Source organism: Genypterus blacodes, unplaced genomic scaffold (genome assembly GCF_046128005.1).
Source record: "Genypterus blacodes isolate CSIRO-AG114 ecotype Tasmania unplaced genomic scaffold, CSIRO-AGI_Gbla_v1 ptg000029l_1, whole genome shotgun sequence".
Classification (NCBI taxonomy): domain Eukaryota; kingdom Metazoa; phylum Chordata; class Actinopteri; order Ophidiiformes; family Ophidiidae; genus Genypterus; species Genypterus blacodes.
Window position 1 is genome coordinate 5389578 of NW_027466842.1, and position 23764 is coordinate 5413341.

At 43.6% G+C, this 23764-nt stretch overlaps 2 protein-coding genes across 3 annotated transcripts in view; one reads left to right on the forward strand and one right to left on the reverse strand.

Moving 5' to 3' along the window:
• Window positions 1-11946, forward strand: part of LOC142994289 (laminin subunit alpha-3-like) — a 41911-nt gene extending 29965 nt beyond the window's left edge. Inside the window, exons 42-77 of the mRNA XM_076145047.1 lie at window positions 256-374; window positions 470-550; window positions 630-730; window positions 836-889; window positions 980-1131; window positions 1468-1578; window positions 1672-1783; window positions 1877-2050; window positions 2153-2349; window positions 2441-2557; window positions 2765-2919; window positions 3038-3179; window positions 3260-3359; window positions 3448-3564; window positions 3662-3832; window positions 3934-4085; window positions 4183-4377; window positions 4489-4637; window positions 4734-4896; window positions 4995-5122; window positions 5322-5466; window positions 5566-5661; window positions 5773-5936; window positions 6020-6137; window positions 6230-6370; window positions 6479-6609; window positions 6737-6871; window positions 6976-7096; window positions 8688-8821; window positions 8951-9131; window positions 9225-9380; window positions 9459-9624; window positions 9749-9903; window positions 10009-10102; window positions 10239-10358; window positions 10666-11946. Of these exons, the coding sequence (XP_076001162.1) occupies window positions 256-374; window positions 470-550; window positions 630-730; window positions 836-889; window positions 980-1131; window positions 1468-1578; window positions 1672-1783; window positions 1877-2050; window positions 2153-2349; window positions 2441-2557; window positions 2765-2919; window positions 3038-3179; window positions 3260-3359; window positions 3448-3564; window positions 3662-3832; window positions 3934-4085; window positions 4183-4377; window positions 4489-4637; window positions 4734-4896; window positions 4995-5122; window positions 5322-5466; window positions 5566-5661; window positions 5773-5936; window positions 6020-6137; window positions 6230-6370; window positions 6479-6609; window positions 6737-6871; window positions 6976-7096; window positions 8688-8821; window positions 8951-9131; window positions 9225-9380; window positions 9459-9624; window positions 9749-9903; window positions 10009-10102; window positions 10239-10358; window positions 10666-10811 (4893 nt within the window). The 3' untranslated portion in view covers window positions 10812-11946. The remainder of the gene's footprint in view (window positions 1-255; window positions 375-469; window positions 551-629; window positions 731-835; window positions 890-979; window positions 1132-1467; window positions 1579-1671; window positions 1784-1876; window positions 2051-2152; window positions 2350-2440; window positions 2558-2764; window positions 2920-3037; window positions 3180-3259; window positions 3360-3447; window positions 3565-3661; window positions 3833-3933; window positions 4086-4182; window positions 4378-4488; window positions 4638-4733; window positions 4897-4994; window positions 5123-5321; window positions 5467-5565; window positions 5662-5772; window positions 5937-6019; window positions 6138-6229; window positions 6371-6478; window positions 6610-6736; window positions 6872-6975; window positions 7097-8687; window positions 8822-8950; window positions 9132-9224; window positions 9381-9458; window positions 9625-9748; window positions 9904-10008; window positions 10103-10238; window positions 10359-10665) is intronic.
• Window positions 11947-14565: 2619 nt separating this feature from the next.
• On the reverse strand, window positions 14566-22307 carry ppm1la (protein phosphatase, Mg2+/Mn2+ dependent, 1La). Of its 2 annotated transcripts, XM_076144619.1 has the most exons (5): window positions 21801-22307; window positions 21393-21726; window positions 16984-17158; window positions 16674-16835; window positions 14566-16509 (listed from the first exon to the last, which is right to left on the reverse strand). In XM_076144619.1, the coding sequence occupies exons 2-5, from the start codon at window positions 21618-21620 to the stop codon at window positions 16154-16156; spliced, it is 921 nt and encodes a 306-aa protein (XP_076000734.1). In that variant the 5' UTR covers window positions 21621-21726; window positions 21801-22307; the 3' UTR covers window positions 14566-16153. The 2 variants fall into 2 exon arrangements, with proteins under 2 accessions (XP_076000734.1, XP_076000733.1); XM_076144618.1 differs by having other exon boundaries at window positions 21393-22307.
• Between the last annotated feature and the right edge of the window lie 1457 nt (window positions 22308-23764).

The following is a 23764-nucleotide window of genomic DNA, read 5'->3' on the forward strand; positions in this document are numbered from 1 at the left end:
TCAGAACACAACTAGCAACTGACGGATTGAACCTTTGTCAAAGCACTAGCGACTTCTACTGGTAGCTTGTCTTCTTCTCCCCCTCTGAAAGTGGGAGGTAACCAGGCAGCATCATGGATTACAGTGTGTGGAGACATTTTGACACACTGTTTTCCCAGTTTCCCGTATCGGACCGTCTTCCATCTTAATTCTGGACACACGCGTAGAGACAGACAGTTGGTTGTGAGCGATCTAACAAACACTTTCCGTCATCAGAACTGTCAGCATAACACGGCTGGGGACCGATGTGAGCGCTGCAAGGAAGGTTACTATGGAAACGCAGCTCGGAAGACATGCAGAGTGTGCCCCTGCCCATTAAGGACACCCGCAAACAGGTGGGAGTAATACAACAATGCAACGCCTCTCAACGGACATAAACAGGAAATGACATCTCTGCAAATACGTAACTGTGTCCCGTCTTTGTCTTCAGTTTTGCAATAGGTTGCAAAGAGATGAAAGGAGGCTTCCACTGTGTTTGTAAAACAGGCTACTCTGGAGAAAGGTGTGAGAGGTGAGTATCACATCACGCAAACTAGCAGTTCATTACTATTTTTTATATTTTGTTTTAAAATGATTTCTCTGTCCCGTAGATGTGCTGCTGGTTTCTATGGCGATCCTCTGTCATCCGGTGGAAGTTGTCAGCGTTGTTATTGCAGCGGCAATGGTAACAGCTGTGACCCGAGGACTGGAGGTTAGATTGTGGACTTGTCACTGTATTTAACATTTTTGATGTCTTCATAAATCCTAATTTTGTTTTGATTTTGTTTTTGATTTCTTTTTTCTTTTCTTTTTTTAGTATGCAAGAACACGCTGGAGCCCAAAGACACAAACACAGACGAGCACTGCCAAGGTGAAGGAAAACGGATAGGATTTGAATCTGATGAAAATGGGATTTGGGGTGTGATGGAGACATGAATGGCTTGTTGTTCTGTGTTTGCAGAGTGTGACAGCTGTGCACAGATTTTACTACATGATATGGAGAAGCTGGATGATGAGCTGGGAAGGATCAAGGCCCAACTGGACAACGCATCAGCCAGTACGGCATCCCAAGACAAGCTGAAGAACCTGGAGAAGGCCGTGTCAGACACCAAGGTAACATTGACAGCCCTGTGCTGCTGATGGCCATAAAAACACACTCTCACACACATACGCACACACACAAATGTACCCGTGAATCGGTAAGGGTGTCCTTATGCAAACATTCCAAATTCCCGCTGATAAGTAATCTCAAAGCCTTTTTATATGTGTGTCAGCACAAGTTAGAGATTTCACCACTGGATGCCATTCGACTTGGTTCTGACTTGTTGTGTTTCATTCCGTCATCATCTTCATTCCTGCTGAACGGCCTTCGCTATAAAACCTCCAGCATCTGCATTTGGCTTCAGGTTACATCTACGTTCCTCTTCTTTTTCTTCTTTTTCCGAGCAGATTCTAGTCAACAAATTCAGCACTTCCATCAACAACCTGAAGCCCAAAGTCAATGAGCTGGAACAGGACATGCACAATTTAAAAGATGACGTCAGTGACCTCAAGGACAAGGTAGAGTGCCAGAGATGATCCATGATAAATGCTTTGAAAAACGTATGGCTGTGAACTGCGTGCTGATGCATCATGGTCACGTGTTTTTTACAGGCGGCCAAGAGGGCGACCGACGCCGACAAGGCGGTGACATCGGCTGACAAAACCCACAAAAGGGCCAAGGATTTGGACACGGAGGTCCGGGACATGCTCAAGAAAATCCAAGGTATTTTTCCAGGGATGATCTGGTTTACAGTAAAGTTTACCACTTCATAAATTGCCGTAATGGATTTGGTAAATTGTATTATTATTATTACAGCTTTGCTTGACCAGCTGCGAGAGACAGGCAGCAGTGTCAGCGGTGATAAGCCTCTCAGCCAGGACTTGGCTAAAATGCTGGACGAAGCTCAGCGTTTGGTGAAGGAGATGGAGAACAGGAACTTCACCCCTCAGAAAACCGCCGCTGCGACAGAAAAGACAGAAGCTGAGAAACGTAGGACACCACTCCACCACTCTCGGAATCAGTGGATATTCTGTTTGGTAAGCAAGGACTTCTTAGGTATTAACCTTCGTCTGTTCCGTTCTCAATCACCAGTGCTGGAGTACGTCAAAGCTAATGTCAGTAAGCAGTGCGATCAGAACGAGGTGGCAGCAAACAAGATTCGGGACCATCTGAGAGATTACGAGGCCAAGCTGAAGGACCTGGATGATGCTCTGAAGGAAGCAGTGGAGAAGGTGAAAACAGCCAATGCGCAGAACGGACTCAACGCGCAGGCTCTCGAGGACATGCTGGTAATGGCACATGAGCAGAGCAGCGAATCAGATATTAGGAATCAAGATTAAACTGTGATCTAATGGAAACGACCCGTGTGCTCTTCCACAGAAACGTATTGATGACTTAAAAAAAGAGCGTAAGATCGTCCAGGACCAGATCGCGTTGGCAGAGGATGAACTCCAGAAAACAGAAGATCTCCTGAAAATGCTCACAGACAGTAAAACGGTACAGCCTGCATGTTCTTTTCTTAATATAGAAGAGAAATAGTTTCATCTCCTGTCCTCCATCCCCGAGCTCTCAGGTCCTAACACGTCGTGGCCTCAGATAATGATCGCTGTTGTTGCTTGTATGCGGTGAGGTGAAGCTGATGCCATTTCCTGCTGTGCGGTGTAACTTACTGTCCTCTCGTCTGTCGTTCTTTCTCGCCTGTAGGAGTACGAACAGCTGGCGGCACAAATGGACGGTGCCAAGAGTGACTTGACCAAGAAGGTGAATAAGCTCTCCGAGGCGGCGGCTCAGGAGAACCTCGTGGAGTCTGCAGAGGAACACGCCAAGAACCTCGCCAAGCTGGCTAAAGAACTCGCAGAGTACGTCAAAAGGCATATTTGTGCCATTTCAGAATTTGAAAGATGTTTGTATACTCGTGTTTTACTGCTTCTGCTGCTTGATTGTGTGTATTCTGTGAATCTTGTGTTTAATCTCCAGTGCTGTGAAGAACGCAAGCGACCGTTCTGACGTGCGTAACGCCAAAGATGCAATCGATGCCTACAAGAACATCGTAGAAGCAATCAAAGCTGCTGAGGCAGCAGCCAATGAGGCCAAACGGGCAGCAGACAACGCGTTAAAGGTAGACTTACCTCATGCTTGACCGTACACACTTACCGGCAGGAAATAAACGACAACCTCACCTGTGTTTTTGCCCTGCAGAATGTCAAAGACAAGAATCTAACTCAGAGAGCCAAATTCTTGAAAGACAAGAGCGAAGACCTGCTGAAGGCTGCAGGAGACGCACAGCAAAACCTTCTGGGTATATACAGGCCTGATTTTTAGTCTTTCAATTCAGTCGAAACATTCAGCCAGAAGCTCAGTCGCTTATTCTCGTCTTTCCTGAACAGACAGAGCCAAGGACCTCGCCGATGTGACGCAGAACCTGAAGAATGCTGACAAGAAGCAGAAAAACCTGCAGAAAGACCTGCTCGACGCCCAGGCGGCACTGAAAGGCATCAAGAGAGGTAGAGAAAGACGGAGTCGCTGTAGAATCAAAGTGGAACAAAGTCCACTGCCAAAGTTCATGTCCTCATTGTCCATGTCCTCATTTCTGCCAATCAGACGACATAGGTAAGATGATTGATGATGCCAAGAGGAAGGCGTCCTTAGCCGATGACTCAGCCGGCACCACCATGGACAAACTCAAAGCCATTCAAGATGAGATTGCCAAGATCAGCGTGACTCCCGTGGACTCCAGTCTCAACAGCATGCTGGAGGATGTGGACAAATCAGGTGATATTTCGAGAACATCTTGGTCTCGATATGCACATTACATTGTTGATGTGCCCACTGAGTGTAAATAATTTTGGTGCATTTTGGTCCTGAACTTACAGTGAAAAACTTGTTGAAGACCATCCCATCTCTGAACGATAAGATCTCCGAGGTGGTGAACCTCACGTCTCAGTTCTCACCTCTCAGCAACATATCAGGAAACATCAAGAAGATCAAAGAACTCATCGAGCAAGCACGCGATGCAGCCAACAGGGTGCGATCTCACACTACAATGACCATTTTCCCCTTGAACCTTCCTCGCTCACCGACAAATCGGCCTTTTACATCATTTGTCTACGTCTTCTCTCCAGATTTCGGTCCCGATGAAGTTCCAAGGCAACGGACACGTGGAGCTGCGTCCACCGAAGAATCTGGAGGATCTGAAGGCCTACACGGCGTTGTCCCTGTCACTCCAGAGACCTAAGGGCAGAGGAGACGGATTCCGCAGACGCAGACAGATCAGTGGCGTGGGAGACATGTTTGTGTTGTACCTCGGCAACAAAGATGTGAGTGAATGAATCAATGATTAGATCGACATTTTGATTGGAAACCTCTGTGAGGCATTAACATGCTCGCTCACTCTCTCTCTCTCTCTTGCCCTCTCTCTCTCATTTCAGTCCTCTAAAGACTACATCGGCATGGCTCTGCGGGGTAACCTGCTGTACACTGTGTACAAGCTCAACGGAGTCGAATATGAAATAAAAACCGATTACATCACCATGTCTGATTCTGAGCCGGCCAAGTTTGATAAAGTGGACCTTCACAGGTGAGAGAGAACCTGATTTTTTTCCTAGTTTTCCTACAATTGTAGCAAGTTTCATTGTTTGTACCCATACTGTATATAACGTGTGTCACCTTTTAGAATTTACCAAGATGCTAAGGTGATCCTCACCAAAGACATCACATCCGTCACACCTACCGCTCCCAAGATGACCAGCAACCAAGGGACCCAGATGAAGAACCTTCTGGAACTTTCCCCCAGTGACGTGGTCTTCTACGTTGGAGGATACCCTGCCAGCTTCACTGTGAGACCCTACAGACGTTTGTTTTCCTGTCCTGACTATATTTCAGAGTGGTTTCATGTGGTTTAAAACTGCCGTCCTCTGTGTGGCTTCCCCCTCAGCCGCCGGCGTCTCTCAACTACCCCATGTACCAAGGCTGCATCGAGTTTGCCACCTTCAATCACCGAGTCATCAGTCTGTATAATTTCCAAAATGCTACAAATATCAACGGGGTAATTCCATGCAAGAGGTAAGTGATTAGAGTTAAAGCTCATCTAAGTCCATGTTAGGTTTTGGTGGAGAGTTTACACAATACATGCTGGGATTAAGAGCATATAGAGACTAATGGATGAACGGGAGAATTCACGAGGACAAAGCACAGACTAGTAATGGTTGCTCATGCTATAGGGAAATCGTGGTTGTGTAAATTTGCCCCTTTCTCCGTCCAGGTATGTACCTCCGATGGATTCTGACTTCTATGAAGGCACCGGATATGCCAAGGTGATCATCGATAAAGTGGTGACCACAATGCTCATCAGTATGACGGTCAACACTCGTTCAGAAAACGGTCTGCTCTTCTACATAGGAAATAAGGTACGTTATTAGCTCTGATGTTATTGAAACACACTTCAGTTTTCGGTGCATTTTCAAACTGATTCGATGTGAGAATATACTATACTTATGACTCTGTAGGAGAAATACTACAGCCTGACGCTTGAGAGGGGCATCGTCCATATACACAGCAACCTGCTCTCAGCACCAGCTACTCATAACAACAAGATGTTCCCAGTAAGTCACTCAGAGCTTCACTTGTGTGTGCGCAAGCAGTCGAGTCCGATAATTTGATTATACTTGAACCAGTTCAGTCAACAGCATCTTGTTCCTCTTTCCTCTTTGCAGAAAGATGACTGGGCGGAAATCCTCATCATTATGTCATCTGGGGGGAAAAAGGAGATGGACGTCCGTGTGGGGGGCAAGTCTGCAGCCACGGCCAAAATTGAATTCACCAAAGGGGAATTTGAGGAATACTACGTCGGTGGTGTACCACAAGATCTGAGAGAGAAGTATGTTTGGCACTTTCTCGCCCTAAATTTCTGTACGGGTGGAGCTGCTACATGTGCTCACTTTTCTGTTCCCCCTCTCACAGGTTTAACATCACCATGCAGCCATTCAAAGGTTGCATCAAGAACGTGAAGCTGAATAAAGAATACAGATCCATTGTAGACAAAGTCGGCGTCAGCAAAGGTTGTCCCCAAAAATCCCTGGTAGGACAACAAACCTTGACACGAGCGTACATGTTTCAAGCTTTTCCTGTCCATTTATATCACTGCTATATGATGTCTTTGTTGTCCTCCAGGCGTCCCGTAAAGCAGAGTTAAACATTGGGAGCTCCTTGTCATCTGACCTCAGTGGATTTAGCCTGGCTAATGATGTCACCGTCTCACTCGGCTTTAAGAGCACAGAACACGAGGGTCTCCTTCTGCAGAACAAAGAGGCGGTCAGTGCTAACTAACTCCCTTCCTGTCCCTTTATTGTGAAATTTCATATTGTGGTCTCTGATATCTGATTTGACGAAAACTCTTAATTATTTTATTTTATTTTCCAGGCCAATGGCATTAGTATTGCACTGGCCGGTGGCTACGTGGTTGTCACGTTCAACTTGAAGATGTGGAAATCTAATAAGCAATACCAGGATGGCAAATGGCATTATTTGACGGTTGCCAAAAGTGCTGGAGGGTATGAAACAATCCTAATAACAAATTTAAATCACCTTCCATATTTCACATTTTAGTTTTTTTGATAAAGTCTGTGGTCAAATTAATCAACAACTAAATGCAGAAACGTCTTCTTCATTTCCACACAGTGTTAAGTTACTTGTTGATGATGAGGATGCGGGTCAGGAGCATAGAGCCGGGCTTACCATATCCAGTACTGGTGGTACTACCATTCTGGGAAAAGACCAGTTCAAAGGCTGCCTGTCCAACCTCTACACTAGACGGTAATCCACTCTCACACTGTGCATCATTTAGCTGCGGAATATTTGTATATTGTAAGATTGACGTTTATGTATGTAAGTCATCGATCATCCGCTTCTTTTTCCAGGCCACTAAGTCAGTACGAGCCTGAGGACTTCAGCTACTTCAAGTCTTCTGGAAACGTTCTGCTAGACATGTGCACTGGTGACAGACCCGCCCAGCTGATGGTGGACAGCCTCCCAAAGAAGGTGAGCTCGCAACTCCAGCCCTCATACTGCAGGAAGAATAAATCAATTTAATTCCAGCAAGCACAGTGTGTAAACAAGTGAAGACTTGCTAACTGAGCTTTTTCTCCGAAGCAAATCAGCTTGACTTTGATTAACTAAACCTTCCCTTACAGACATTTGCACCACACCAACACACACACACACACCATGTTTCTGTTAAGTTGACATTGTTTACATTGTGTTTTGCTGCCTTATTTCCAGAGATAAAGAAGACGGATGCCCTCAGACCTGCAGATACTGACCAGAATCTGATTCTCACATGAAAACGCTGGACACTCGCGACTTAATGTTTATGTCATTTTTTGCACAAGCTCATGCATTTGCAATGTACTTAATAAAAAAAACAGTTGCATGAACATTCCAATAATCACAAGTATTTAAAAGTATTAAATGTATTGTTTCTCATCAGATTTGTCTATTCTATTGGAAAGATTCCATTACTCACAAACAAATCATGTAATATGAATAACAAGCCTGAAATCAGCTCAAGTCTCTTCTCTTTCTTTCACATAACTGTGGTGAAAGCATTTTGTCATTCACAAGCATGTGCACTCTTTATCAGTAACATCACATCTAATGGAAACAAACACCAGCATGTCCAATTCAATCTCACTCCTATATGAAAATTTATCAAATCAATAGTATTAAATGTTCAATTTTACATCAGGGTTTCTCCACCTTTTTTCCGGCCTGTGACCTTATTTATTTGTCAAAAAATAATAAGTGTGAAATTGAACATGGCACCTCTTTCCATCCTCATTCTGTGTGAAAAGCACAACCACTCTGTGTTTCTTCAAATCATTATGAAGATTTAACACCACATCATCTTTGACACAATTACTGCCCACCACCACCATCACCATTTCTGCTACAGTAAATGTGAAATACCTTTGAAATTGGAGAATCTCAGTGAGGCCATATCAACAACCACAGATTATCTGAGTGGTAATAACTCATGAATGCGCCGAATCAACAAAGATGATTTATTATAATCAGCTGACACTAACAAATCAATCAAAGCAACCACAGCAATCTAGAATATGGGAGCCTACGTGCTGTGTGTAATGCAATTTATCTTCCACCCTCTCTGTTTCACGAGGGCTCACAAATTTATTTACACTCTTGCAATAACTCTGTCAAGGATCCATATTAAGGACCCAAGTGACACAATAGTCACTTTTTCATTCATTCTTCTTCTTCTTCTTCTTCAAATCACACATCAATTTCAGCATGTGACGCTTTAAGGTTAACCTTTCCGAAACTAAAATCACCCCTACGAATAGAAAGTTCTAATTCGATGTAGTCCCTTTAATAAACCTACGACCTGCAGGATGGTGACTGTTTTTGGAAGACAAGATCCACTTGCATTTAATATCACAGGAGACGAATGACGAATGATGACGACGAACGCAGACACGTTTGTTGTTATAGATTATGGAAGCTTTGTGGCGTGGAGTCGGTCTGGAGATTTGCCAGAGGAGTGCGAGTTCACAGCGTTCCACGTTTGTATCTCGAGCTGAGTCTCTGTTGTTTGTTTTTGCTGTTTTTATAGGAGAGTGTGATGGCAGCAGTAAATGACAGCGTGTCAGAATGTGCACTGCCAGCCGTGCTCCAACATGCCTACCACATGGGGGGTCCCGTCAGCAGCCTGAGCTACACCCTCCCTCCACAGGCCCTGCAGTCCAAGTGAGGGGACTGTTAACAGCAATAACACACACACGAACACTACAATGAATCCGTGCAAGCTCAGATTTGCAGAATCTATAATTTCAGTGTGTTTCCAGCAGTTACACTTATTTTATTCTTCCTCCGCAGGCCCCACTTCTCTCTTGATGTTAGGACTCGCTCTCCTGAGGGTCTGCTCTTCTTTGTTGCCACCAAAGGGGGGCGCTCTCACCTTGCTTTGTACATGTCCAAGGGCAGGATCAGACTGTCTGTTGGCAGAGAGAGGGAGATCTTTAATAGGGAGAAGTACAACGATGGGAAGTGGCACTCGGTCAGTAGACTGCTTCTTATTGTAGTATTATGAATAGTTACTTTACATTATAAATAGAAACAATTATGTTTACGATGAATGTGCTGCTCGTAGATCATATTCAGTTTGGAGAGGAAGAAGTTTCGGTTGGTTGTGGATGGAATCAAAGCCCAGGATGGTCAGCTGACAAATTCTGAGCTGGCATCCATGGTCTTTGTGTCACCTCTGTACCTGGGCAGTGCCCCTGAATCCCTCCACAAAGAGTTAAAGGTAAACAACACACATACGCATATACACATTCATTATGATGTCTTATACTTCTTTATTTGATCTTATTTGTATTTCTAGTGGAAGGACCTGCCAAAACACAGTGTGTCAGGTTGTGTCCGCAATTTCAAAATGAATGGGGTGGCGATGTCAGAACCAACCACAAATCATGGCGCGGGCCCCTGTTTCGAGGGCCTGACTCAGAAAGCAGCTTATTTCTCAGGGAATGGAGGACACGTTGTTGTCAGTGAGTACACCACTCTCATTGCCTTTTCTCTGAGGCATTGGCCTTTTTGATGGCAGCTCAGTCGTTGCAAAACAGCGATGACAGTAGCGTCTGCGATGGCGTCATGCTTTTTCTATACTTACAGACGAGTCCTTTGCTGTGGGCCCGACCTTTGAGCTGCTGTTTGATATTCGTCCAAGGAGTCCCACTGGTCTCCTGCTGTATGTCGGCGGCACTGGCCGGACCCGACATGGCGCACCCCCGGGCCACTATCTCACTGTCTACATGCTTAGAGGAGAGGTGAGCTGGAGAGAAATAAGTGTTCTTGTAACTTCTCACGAAACCAAATCTCTTTGTTGTACCTCTCAGTAGAAGAACTGCACTTGAACACGTTCTCACTTGCAGGTAGTTGCACAAGTGAACAACGGAGAGGGAGAGTTCATGGTCTCAGTGCAGCCCAAAGCTACATTATGTGATGGGATTTTCCATAAAATTTCAGGTAAAATGCTTATGTCATCTCATAAGTGACATACCGAGTATAAAGTTAAGTTATTGTTGCATTAATCCTATCAGGAATTGAACCTAACCGCTCAGTTGTTTATGCATTTGTTGACTTACCATATGTTTTCTTCTAGTAATCAAGAGGAAAAACGTGGTGCAACTGCATGTGGACACGCTGGACAATTACAAGATTGGACCACCATCGTCTCTTGCTGCTTTGACCAAAGACCCGCTTTATGTGGGAGGCATCCCTGGTGAGAGCAAATCTACTTAGTTTAACCTTAAGAATTTGTCAATATAAATGTTGACAAGAATATGATATAGAAGGAATCCTTAAAAACATAAATCTGTTGCACCATTTTAGATAGTATGAATGCTTATGTTTGTTTATTGCTACAGTCATTAAAAGATTTTGGATGAAGCGTTGAAGTGCATAATGAAATGAAGTGATCAGAAATGACGTAGCCCATTTCAAATGATGAAAAGTTACAATCAAGACAGATCAATAGACAGAGTTATTAGTCAGAATGAATGAGTGACTTGTGTGCCTTTCTGTTGCAGAAACGGCCCTGCTGCAGTCTCTGCCCGTCACTTCGTCCTTCGTGGGCTGCATCCAGGACATGCGGATCAACGGTGAACCCATCTCCTTGGACAGGATGTCTGGAGTTTTCGGTCCAGTCAACCTCAAAGAATGTCCAGCGGGCTGACCAATGATGTCTCACTATGTCACCACCAAAACTTGGGACCATGTCCACCGGCAAGCATGTGCAATCTGTTACCAAGACAGAGAATGTGTGTAATAATGTATATATAATGAGAGTGTGTTTCAATGTGTGTATGGAGGGGTTGTGTGTGTGTGTGTGTGTGTGTGTGTGTGTGTGTGTGTGTGTGTGTGTGTGTGTGTGTGTGTGTGTGTGTGTGTGTGTAAGAGCAGCAGCTTACAGGATCATAATATATGTTGCTCTGTTCTAACATATCTGTATTTATTTTGTGATGATGATATATTACAACACTATCTCTCGCATTCAATCAGCTGTTTTACAGTCTAATGTCGGCTCACATTTTTCTCTGTCAACAATCAGATGCTACTGATGATGGTTGTGATTGGTTGTGGCTGCAGCACTGTGTATATCCACCCTGCAGCAGGAGCGACGCAGCACTTTAACAGGACAAACGACTATGGCTACTCGTGATGGTGCTTTAACCCTGATTGGCATTATTATTGATTGTTATTATTTGTTTTTGTAAAAGCTTTGCATAAGATTTACAGGTCGCCCTGTGGTGCTCGGTTCAGTGACATTTACATGGGTGGCCAAACTGTTTCTTTTTCATATCGACGTGCCAACATGTACAATTCTGCATGTGAATTGATTTATAGTGTTGAAATCAATTCATTTTACTCATATTGTGTTGCTGAACTCATTTTTCCATTATGCATTCCTTTACATGCATGGAGATTGTGAGGGGCTGTGAATGTCAGTTAACAGTATCTGCAGTATCCGTTGGAGGAACAATGTTTTTAGCCTAAATTAGCCTAAATTCCGATCATGTCATGTTTGGGACCATTTAGTCCAAATAATGAGGCAAAATGCATGTTCTGTATTTTCATTTGCCAGTTGGTGTTTACATGTACATTTGTGCAAACAGATGTGTGGAAAGAAAAGAAACATGCATGATAATTGGACATATTTTGACATGCATTCCTGTCTTGTGACCACTGATGTTATTCATTTGTGAACCATTTTATAATCCGTCAGATTACAGTTGTTTATAAGTACTTGTTCCATATGTTGAACATGAGATGTATTTTATTGCATCCAGTTATTGCATTAAAACACAATATTTCCATGTTTTGCATTTCTTCTGAGAAACATTAAACAAACATAATCAATATTCTTATAATAGATCTCATTTAATGTTAGAAAATAAATATCCAGATCCACTGCATTTAAGATAAGTGACAAGTTTAAGGAAAAACATAAAGAGTCTTGGCCCAAACATGAGCTGCCACAATATTTTCAATGCACTTTGGCTGGATTGTCAAGTCTCTGGAAGTCTACTGGAGGGATGGAACACAGTTCTTCTAATAAATAAACAATCATAGTTTTGAGGATATGTCATTCCAGTATTTCCCCTATTATTGTCAGTTAGGTTATGATCTGGTGACTGTGAAGGCGAGAACAGGTTGTACAGTAAGACTACCAGTAAATCAATTTCACACTCAGTGACCCCTTATGCACTAGGGTGGCCTTGTCATCCAGGAAAAGGCCACGCCCACCATCACAGAACTGTTTCATCATAGGGAAAAGGTCCTCTGAAAAACTGAACCCCCCCAGCCTCCCCCTCTAAGACAATAGGTGGACCTCAGAAGTGACAATTACAGCTAATAACAACACATAGAGGGAAATCAACAAAGAAATAAATTCAGCTCTCAATGAATTATTGGCCTCCACGTCGGCACTAAGAGAGAGAACAGTGTGATTCACCAGGCAACAAACATCTCCAAAACGCATCCAAAAAACACTTATACGCCAATATTATAACAAAATTCAAAGGCAGGCCAACATCCCTGATTTAGGGCATTTAAGAAACCAGTCAGCCAGATGTCTGTTGTGCATGTTCTATCACCACCAGAATACTGATCACAGTGAGCTCATCCAACTCCACTGTCAATAACTAAGCTTTTATTTGCACTATTCCACAGGAAAAGGAAATGAAAACAACGAGAATGAATGAAACAAATGAAACACAAATAGTTGATAATCACAGAACGAGTGATGTGATTGTAAACTTTGCAGAGAAAACTCTCTCTCTCTCTCTCTCTCTCTCTCTCTCTCTCTCTCTCTCTCTCTCTACTGTATATGCTCTCTCACTTCGGTCATCTTGGTTGAACGTGAATGCGTCATGTAGACTAAATCAAAAAAAAATTCAGTGATCAGTCCGACCAGCTGGTCCGCGTCCTTGATGATGATTTAAATCCACCAGGTTGCAGCTGCTGTGGACGGACGTGGATCCGAGCAAAGGGACCCTGTCAATCTGGCAAGTCCCGCAGATGTTATACACTCTCGCGGTGCACATCAGATCACATGATGTTTGGCTTTATTCCATCGAAAACCTCCGTTTCACCCACGCGGCCGGTCGTGTGTGTGTCAGGATGTGGTCCAGTCCTCCCCCGGTTTCACCCACACACCGCCGGTCGGGTTGTCCATCACGTACACCAGGCCGCCGGTGTCACGGCGGCTCTGCGGCCAGCTGTGGGGTGTAGATCTCTCCGCTGCTGGCCGGGAGGTGCAGTGTTGAAAAACCGCATGGCTGCTCACTTTCCTCTGTATGCGGACAATAGGAGTGGGTGAAGACGCATTCACTTTCCGATAGATGGACGTGTCCGTTGCGCCAAAACGCTGAAAAATCACCCTCGCTTCCATAGAGGATTTGGAGCTTTGTTGTCCCATTTTACTTAGAAGAACTTCGTCCCACGTTTGAGGTTTCAGTTTTCTATCTCTGAACAGGTTGTTGGAACTTTTTCACTGATTCCAAACCGCCTTGCCTCGCTTATAAGGTGTCCAATTCCTATAAAATGTGAGTGAATAGTTCCCGTAAAGCTGCTTACTGACGCACTTTGTGGTTATCAGAATGTTGTGACACTTCTCTCAGTCTGTGCATGTGAGCTATTCTGAGGAGCTCCACCTGGTCCGGACTGTCACTTCACGCTTGGCACCGGAGCGCGTCCGTGCTGTCCGCGCCTCAGCCTGGCCGCGTTCCTGAACGCAGCAGCGGCGTTGGGTTTCAGTGCAGAATGCGGCACAATTTATGGCAGTAAGAGCTATATTTGCGCTCCTGAAACCGTCATGCAAGAAGTACGTTGGTAACATCACGTCCAGTACATCAGGTTATGTGGGCTAAGTTCCCATCTGTGATCTCAGCACCTTTCACCTCCCACCCCCTTGATTGTTTCTCCTCTGGTGATTTGGGGGGACGTCACGACTACTCCAGGCTTCTAGGTCAGCCTGGGTGAGTGAAGATGCAGCCCTTTTATAGTTCTTTGTTAAACTGCAGGCACTTGAGAGCGCAGATCTAACAGATTAGATTGTAAATATAAATGAGAAAGCTTAAGTTGACCTGAAGTGAAATGAAGTTAGTGATTCTAATCAGTGTATCTCAATATAAACTGTTAACTTGATTTGACTAAACAAAGACGTGTGTGGGGGTTGTGGAAAATCAACATTACAGCACAACCCCTGCTCTTGTTTTTCCCATCTGTTGGAAAATGTGGAATGTTTGCTGGGTGGAGGGTTCCCAGGGGAACCAGCAATTATGGAAAAGCACAATTCAGAGTTTATAGTTGACTCACAGTTGGAATGATGTTGAATCATTTGTCTATAAGCGGAAGGGCTGGACACAAGTTCTCATTTTAGTACTTGGCTGAAAAAACATGTGATATGGACTCAGATTGAAGTGATGAAGTGATTTTTATTGTACACAAGGACATATGACAACTTCCCCAAAACACCAAGAAACTCAATAAATAAGGCATTAAGGTAAACTGTTAATAAAAAAAATAAAAAAAAACAAGGTTGTCACTTCTTTGAATTGATGCAAAGGTTAATGGAACACAACGGTGAACAAGTAGAATAACTTAAAAAAAAAAAAAAAAAAAAAAAAAGGGGTAACTAATCATGATTGGGTAGCTGTGACCCTCTTAGAATGTTGCCGTTGGTGACTCCAGTTGTATTGCTTTACAAGCATATCATATGTCTAAGCTACTGGCATTCCAACTGGCTGCACTGTACATGAGTCAACTTTCAGTCAGTTCCTCCTGTTTGTGTGCATTACCGGTCGAAGGCAACCGTCATTGTTCACAGATGCACTTTGTTCATATACACGGATAAGCCAAAGCACATGCCCTAATACAGATGGCGGGAGGGGGAAACCACTTTTAATGGAAGAGGTCTTATAAGCTTGGTAAAACTTATCAACAGGCAAAGGTACAGAGCTTAATCGACCTCTTGTAATTCTTGAGAATATACAGTGTTTACATTGGCTGATATGTAAGAACATTAGGCCTCAGTATACTTCACGAGGTAGAGCTTTCAGAAAAACCCAAGAAACTACTCTGTTGTACTTCTATTTCTTCTACTTCCCCCCCACCCCCGGGCTGAACTTTGGTTTAAACATCACATGGTTTCATCATTGCTGACTTTGTTTTGTTTGATTCTTCACTTAGAACACCTTATCTAACCTCCTACTAGGCATTTGTTGTCATTGCAAAATCCTATCTGTGTTGATTGTAAACCTCTTTCATCATCGCCTGGACTTGCGCCCCCCTTCTTCTTCAGCACGTGCTGTTCTTGGACGTGCTCAATGTGTTTGTTCTTTAGTACCCAACTTACATCTTCAGAAGTATACTGGGGCCTTCACCATTCCAGTACAATAAACACCAGAGAGGTGAATGTTTTTCCAGGAAGGTGTGTGTTAGTGTGTGTGTAGAATGTTATGCTATGTAAACGTCAAAGGATCCGCTGGAGACTTTTTTATGCATTTTTTTTTGGATCAGTAATAAAACAGGCATTATATTTGAAAGCGTCATCAAAATGCAGCAAGCAAGGAGGCATTTTCGCAAATTTCTCGTCAGTTTCCTGGAGTCGCTCAGTAATTCTCCAGCAGGCACTAGCGGAGCCTCGTCTAAGGAAGCCTCCAGTGGAGATGTACCGTTTAAGTGCACGCACATGTGTCAAATGCAAATCAGTTACAGTCTAACGTGCTGGTTGAGAGAAATCCCCTTGATGAGGGGGAACGTTCATGTGTTCATCATTTCAGCTTTGTGATCTGTTTTGTGTTTAAATTACCATAACAGAATCAGAAATAAACAAAACTTTTAGTGTGTTTCTATGCGTGTATGATTGAGTGTTTGTGTGTGTGTGTGTGTGTGTGTACTGGAGAGCATGTTGTGTCCAGTCATCCTCTGCCCCCTCATCTTCACAACATACCTGCTCCTCCATCTTGGAGCCAAATAATGGATTGCATGTTTGAGCTCTCACGTTGACTTTGCCTACTCGCCCGACTTGCTGCTTCCCCCGGCACCGCTCTTGAACTTCACCACCATGACAGTGATGTTGTCGGGGCAACCGCGGTAGAAAGACTGGAGGACGATACTCTTGGCTCCGAAGTGCGGCTCGTTCAGACGCTCCCGGACGAACCGCACCGCCTCCTCGTTACTGAAGGCGTCCCACAGGCCGTCGGATGCCAGGATCATGAACTCTGGCTGTAGTTTGTCCAGGTCAAAGGTCATGATGTCAGGGTCAGGGATGACGACATTGAGGTTCTTCAGTGGGTAGTCACCAAGAGAGCGGGACATTGCCAGGATTCCTTGAACTCTCCACGAGCCATTGAAGCTTATGAAGCCTCCTGCAAATCAAGAGATGATGTCATTTGTAAGGGTTTAATGGCAGCTCGATGACAAGACGAGACAATCTGACACATTGCTGTTACTAAATACACCAACAGATGGCATCTGAGGATCCCAGTGTGAGCTACTGGAAAGTAAAGTTGTTGCTCTTATCATACTGTACCTGCCCTCTTGATCCTCTTGCGCTCTTTGAGTTGATACGGCTTATGGTCATGTGACAGTGCAACAGCATTCCCATCTTTGTCACACAAGACGCCACGCGAGTCCCCAACGTTAGCCACTGTGAGCTCCCTGTCCGACAGCAGGGCTACAAGACATGTCGTTCCTGTACGCCAGATTGAAGGAGGGAGGGAGACAAGAGGAAACAGCTCAGGCGACTGCTAAGAATTCAGCCAATCAGGCCCAAAATGTTTTCTAGTTTCCCCAAAGAATGGTCTTCAGACTCCCTGACACCCCCCCTCCCCCACACTGACCTGCTTCATCGTGGTTAGCAGAGAGTTTGTCCAGCATCTCACGATCCACGGTCAAGATGCGCTGCTCCAGGATGTTGGCGTAGGAGAGACTGCTCTCCCTCTTCTCTCGCTCAAAGGACTGCAGCTGCTGCTTCAGGGTATCGGGCAGGTGGGCCTTCACATAGTCAGCTGCAGCCTGGGGAGAGGGGAGAGGAGAGGAGAGGGGGGAGAGAAGAGGAGAGAAGAGGGGGAGTGATGGAAACACAAAGACAGAGAGGATTTAGAGAGAGAACAAGCAGAGCACACAGCTGTCCTGGCTATTGATGGGGTTAACTCACTTTATAATGCTATACTTTATGTCTGTGACACCTGCATAACGTACTAAGTAAATTAGAATACCCTGATTGGTGGACTTAAGTGTGTAGGGGTGCAAAAAGTCTGAGATATATTGAAGGGCCTGGTGGTGCAGGGTTGTAAATGTGAGCACAAGCATTTTAAAATGTGCTATGTGACCTTGTGTGAGACCATGTTAAAAGCCTCGCAGCAGCATTTTGGACAGTTTGAAGACGCGTCCCACAGATGATTTGTACAGGAGAGTGAACGGCGCATTGCGGTAGTCCAAGCGTGGGGAAGTAAAAGCACCTAAAAGCTCCATTTCATTTCCTCTCAATTCATCCATTTCAGCCTCAGTCAGGACCGCTGTTTGCCAGATTATTAAAAAAAATGATTACTTAATAGGCAATTTTAAGGTCAACTGAAGAATGCTGTAGAAATGTATCCCCTAAATCAGGTAATGTGTGCCAATGTGAGGGAAATATAAGGGAGTGTTTCATTCTATGGTGCAGCAGCTGTTCTGGGATGAATTATTCAATGATTCTTCTGCTTATTTTCACTGCCAAGATTTCTATTACGCTGTCAAACCTCAGACGTCCCTGCATTTTACCGACTGTATTAATAATTTCATCAGAGGAAATAGCAATTCATAAATATGCAAGTCACATTTGTGCAGCTCTACAGCACCAATATAAGCCTAAATTTGGATAATAATACATATGACAAACAGCAAGAAATACTGATAGAAGGTTCAACAACTCTTTTCACTTTCTTCATCCACATCGTATTAAATCAGTTCAATTCTATTCATACCTAAACGATCTAAATTGCCTGCGTTTAAATCATCGACGTGACACAAACGGCCGCAACAATTTTGCAACAGTTAGTCAATATCCATCTCTTCCTCTTACGCTGCTCTCCTCTCTTCTCCTCTTCCTCTGGATGAGTGTATGCATTCATTCATTCCTTCCTTGAATGAATTGGACATCGAGGACAATCAAGTGAGTCTCGACCAGGAAAAAGAGTTTTGCGTGTTTCACTTTGCCATGATTACCACTGAAAAAGCAGCACTAATGCAGTTTCAGTCTTAGTAAATAACATCTTGTTACTGTCAATAAAGAATGTTTTGTGAATGTTTGTGGAAGGAAAACAAAAATTGAAATCCACTCAAAGTTTCTCCCACAACAGCAAAGAGTGAAAGGGTATCAAACTAAAATAGAAATGACTTAAAGTATACTGGCACGACTTCCACAAAACTACAAAAATAGACGCAACGGTTTGAGAACTGTCCCGCATATTTCCAGCGGTGCAACACACTGCGCTGGCAGAGACAGTCTGTCCATATTTGGTTTGGCTGCTCAGCTTCGTTTCACATCACTGACGTGTTTGTGTGCGTTGCGTGTGTTTGCTGCATGCTTACAGCTTTGCAAAACACCATAAAAACATTGAAAACAAATACATCAGTGTGGATCCAAGCGCAAGTTCTTTTTCATGACTACATATAGTCAAAGAAGCTCAGTTATTTTAAATTAACATTTACCATAGACTCACCTGTCATTGATCTATTATTTGCTCTTTCCCATCACGCTTGCATATGTATTTTCGATACAGGGCTGTGCTGGAAATAACCACTTATATTCTGCATTTTTAAAAATAACTCAAATATCAAATCAAACAACAAATGCTTACAGGGACTTACATGTATTTTTCTGATGTAATTAGATCTTTCATTAAAACTGCTTCTTTTTTTTAGATTAATAACAAATTGCCTCCAAGTGCCTTTAAAATGCCATCAAATTTAGATCAGTGAGGCAAAACCAGCCCCATAAAATACATGATTTCCTACCTTGAGATTGGATGATTTTTGTGTTTTACAGAGACACAGCAGAGGCAAATTGGATACAAATGCTAAGAAATAAGGTAAGAAAGGGAGAAAAGCTAGAAAGAAAAGGAGGAAAGAAGGTTAGGGAGAAAGAAAGGTTAAATATTTGATTATGGGACAGAAATAGACAGAGCGGTTCAGATGGGTAAACACACTTCACACACTTCACTCTACCTGAGAAACTCTTGCACCTCAAGTCAAGGGGGCAGTTGCATTTGTATGTTCTGGATAAACCGCTAACAAATCTACCTGTACGGCGTTTTAAGACACAGGACAAAATGTTCAGGGGCAACACAATGTTTGTTTTCAGAGGCACAACCGCCGCTACTACGACATCATCACTCCTCTACTAACATTTACATCACTAAGCTGTGACTGTGTTGCTTGATTATAGACAGATCCACATTGCTTGGATTGTCCAACCTGTGGTGCTGTTGCAGACACTGCGGTTAATGTATACATCTGTTTATCCCTGCCAGTAATCTGTAGGGTTAAATATAACACAAAAATGTAAATCCAGGGATTAATACATGCAAAGGGTGCCCTGACAGTGAGCTAACACAGTCAAGATGATACAGAACACCATGCCTGGCCTGGCTGCTTTAAAAAGCTTCTTCTTCAGTGTATCTCTTCAATCTAGTAACGTAAACAGAAATGCCGTGGGTGGATAGCAAAGACTCTCTTTACACTAAACACTATAAATAAATCTCGTGTAGCAAGTGGAAATGTGCAACGGCGTGTGTGTGGCACTAGACTACACACATCTGTCCATTAGAACACTTCCCTACTTCAAACCTCCATACTTACAGTATAACTCTTATTTCCTTTACACGGCAGCAGGTGAAGCAGCACGGCCAGTTTATGGTGGATATGTGAAGAGCATTAATGATAATACACACATGCTGCAGGTTTACATGCGCTTCCCCACTTTTGGCAGTAACCCGGCAACCATACATGTACCCTTTAGTTTATGTTAAGGTGTCTTAAGAGCATGCATGTCTTTGCTCCGTGCACTCATCCAGCAACCACGTGCAGAACCAGTTGGAAATGTGGACATATGATGACCAGCTGCAACCGCTTGGACGATCCCATTGTTCCTTCTAATGTTAGCAGTGATCATTCTCAATGGCACAGACACAGCCTTGTTCAATTGACTTGTAATCTGAGCTCGTATGTTTGCGTTAATGACACAAAATAACACTAACAGAGATCTGAAATAGAAGAAGTCAGTTGTAAATGATAAACCTAATTTGTTCTAGTGGACCTGCTGGGGGACAGATGGCTCCCAGTCAAGTGTGCAGGCAGCCATGAGAAACCACTGACCCTTGACGACAAGGGGAGTGGAAGAAGGACCCTACCCATGTGCGCACACACACACTCTCACTGGCTCTTTGTGATGTTCTCAAGTCATCTCCCCCTGATTGGCATGAGGATGGGGGAGGTGTTCACACAAAACAATAGATAACTGTGAGTGGGGCAGCAACTTCGCCATTCAGAAGGGGACACACACACACTGTAAATAATATCAAAAATGTGCCACAACCTCTGTGGTGTGTATCATTTACTTAGAGTCCTATACTGTATATATCCAGAGTCCTATAATGTAAATACACACTTGATGGCCATTGTATTAGGAAAAGCTATATCACCTAATACATTACAGTTAGTTAGCTTGGAAGCTTGTTGTATTGTACTGCATCATATTGAGCAAAGTGATTCCTGAGCTACACTGAAAGGTGTTTCAGGTGTTTTGTGTGCCATACTTGCTGGGGAATGTTATTGTCAAACTTTCTGAAATGCAGAAAAACTTCTAAAATATTTGAATCAAAACAGAAAATGATTCAATGATAAGACTTCTTCATGAAATGCATTGTATTTGTGAATAATTTGCTCCAATTGTTTGCAGATTCTTTGCAGACGCCTACCTAAGGGGCATGTAAAGTACCACATGTAATACAGGTGGCTCTTTCCTTGAATATATCATATATTTTAAGAGTTTTGCCTTTTTGTGGTCATCATCTCCCTAAAAGTTAGAAAAGGGTTTACATTGTGGCTGCTGTGACTAAACTGTGTCACTAAATCATGGAGAAAGTGCGCAAAATGGATGAAAATTGTGCTTTTTCGTGATCGATTGATGCTGGGAAGTCGAGTGCAGCAGCAGGACCTTGGCTCTGGATGAGTTATGATACAAAGGGCCCGTGTAGCTTTCGCCTACCTCTCCTCCGTGGCCGTCAAATATGCCGAATATAGACGGGTGGCTCTTGTTGGTGATGTCGGTGAGCACCTCGAACCGGTCCTCCATGTGGTCTCGCCTCCCCTGTATGGAGTAGACGGCCACGTTGTTGTTCTTGAAGTCCCAGGTTTTGGAGAACTCCGCGTCCAGAACACTGAGGCCCCCCAGCCGGTCATTCTGCATCATCTCCGCCACCTTCCCCTTCACCATCTTCACGGCATCCCGGCTGGACTTGACGATGGTCTTCACCTCGTCGGTGTGGAAGAAGTAGCTCCACAGCGCCAGACTGATGCACAACAGGAACAATGTTTCCGGCCTGAGGAGAAAATAACGCATGATCCGACCCAGTAGAGACAAGAGCGTCATTGTGTCTCCTATCATCACACGCACCCAAACTGCGATCTGACTCTCTCTCTCCTTTGGCACAATTCACTCCATCCGCCCAGCTGGATGATAAGGATAATCGATTCGGCACCGCGATGTCTCCGGAAGGTTGTATCTGCACATGCGACGTGATCCCCCGGGGCCTGTACGCGCTGTGTTCGGCTTTGCTGCCACACACCGGGCCGCGGAGCTCAGGACAATAGCGGTGAAGGCCACCCTCATTGACTCGGTCCCTCTGTCTCGGTCCCTAGCCTCGGCAACTGCGGGAGGATTCTCCGAATGGAGCCGATCTCCCACAGCCCATTGTCGAATGAACCACCCTGAGGGAGAGACAAGGCCAGTGGCCGAGACAGACAGTCGACGATGTGACTTTAACGTGTCCCCCCTTTTTTTGTCGCTGAACCCGTTTATTCACTCACTCGGATGTTTGTCTATTCAGTCATCGCCTCTAGTGCCGCATCAACACATTTTTCATACACACGCATACACGCACACGTCCCTGATTTGTTCAAGATTTCCGCAATGGAGAAACAGGAAGTTACATTTTCTTGTCTTTATAAGACGCTCACTTCGACGGAGATGTACCTAATCTTAACAAACATATGCTTTATTTTGAAGCTTTAAAACGGATGTAGTTTATTTTGATAGTTGCTTGATGTGAAATGTGTCCTCCTGCTGTTGACAGAGTGCGCAGCTGCAAAGTCGTACGACTCACAAGAAAACCAATAGAAGGCGACCGGTAAATCAAATGATCTGGTATAACAGAATATGACGTCATGATGTGCGCGAATTAAATTGATACTTTTTTAGGTGGTGTCTTTATTATCTTCTATCTGTCATCATCATCTGAACAATATAGGGACTACTTCCTGTTTCCGGAAATGTCTGCAATAAAAACAGGAAAATGATAGGAAGGCTGTTATTGTGGCAATATATTCAGAATTTAATTAGTTTTGTTAAGAAAATGTTGTTTTTAAAGTTTAATTATTCGCCTGTGTCCTGTACTTTCTATTTCAGTGCAACGAAAATGCTCTCAACGTTTTTTTGTGGTGTGGTGTATCTTTCAGTTGGTTGCTTGTTTCTTCATGTTTGACTTGCTGTTTTTTATTTGCTCATAAGCTTGAGGAAGCTGTTACAGGCGATTGTAATGTTGGGTAGATCAAATGAATGCAGCAAAGGTACAAAAACACTTTAATGTAATATTATCTCGACAAAACATTTTCTGCTCTGGCTCTTTTTCTTACTTGTAAGGCTCAAAACTCATGAATCAGCGCGAGTTTTTCCACACCAAAACAATCTGAAATACAGTTAATTTAACAGAAAAAATGTAGCACAATAACTACCAAGAATAGTTTAAATATTTTATGTGTCCATTTATGTGAGACTTGGCCCTTTTAGTATTTAGGTGTTGGTTCCACCTGTCATATTGTGCTAAGCAGATGCTCCGCCTGTGGCTCTGCACACTATTACACCTCTGACAGTGAGTCATTAGTCTCATTATTTATGTTGGGATATTGTTTAGGGCAAATACTTCATCATTTGTGATTTCATTCATATTCAAAACAACTTGCCTAAAGAACACATTCACCAATTAAGGCTGAATGATTCTAGCTTGCTCTTGTATTTCAACTTTTCTTTCTCACAGCACAGATTAGATATGAAAACAAATTACAAAGCAATTTGCTGTGTAGTATAAAGGAAAACACATAACTCAACTGTCAGCGTATTCTTTTAACTCTCATTGAGGCAATAATTCATGCAATTATCATCAAAAGTCAAAACATACTTACTATGATGATGTCATGAGTAATTGTATAAAAGGCTAATCACAGTTTCAGCGGAAAAGAAAATGTTTTATCTCCAAGAATAACCTGAAATTCTTCGGCTAAGCAGCTTCTGATATCTCACATGTTCTAGATCTTACCACATATCATGGCTCTGACTTCTTGTTGGGTCTTGTGTGGACTCTT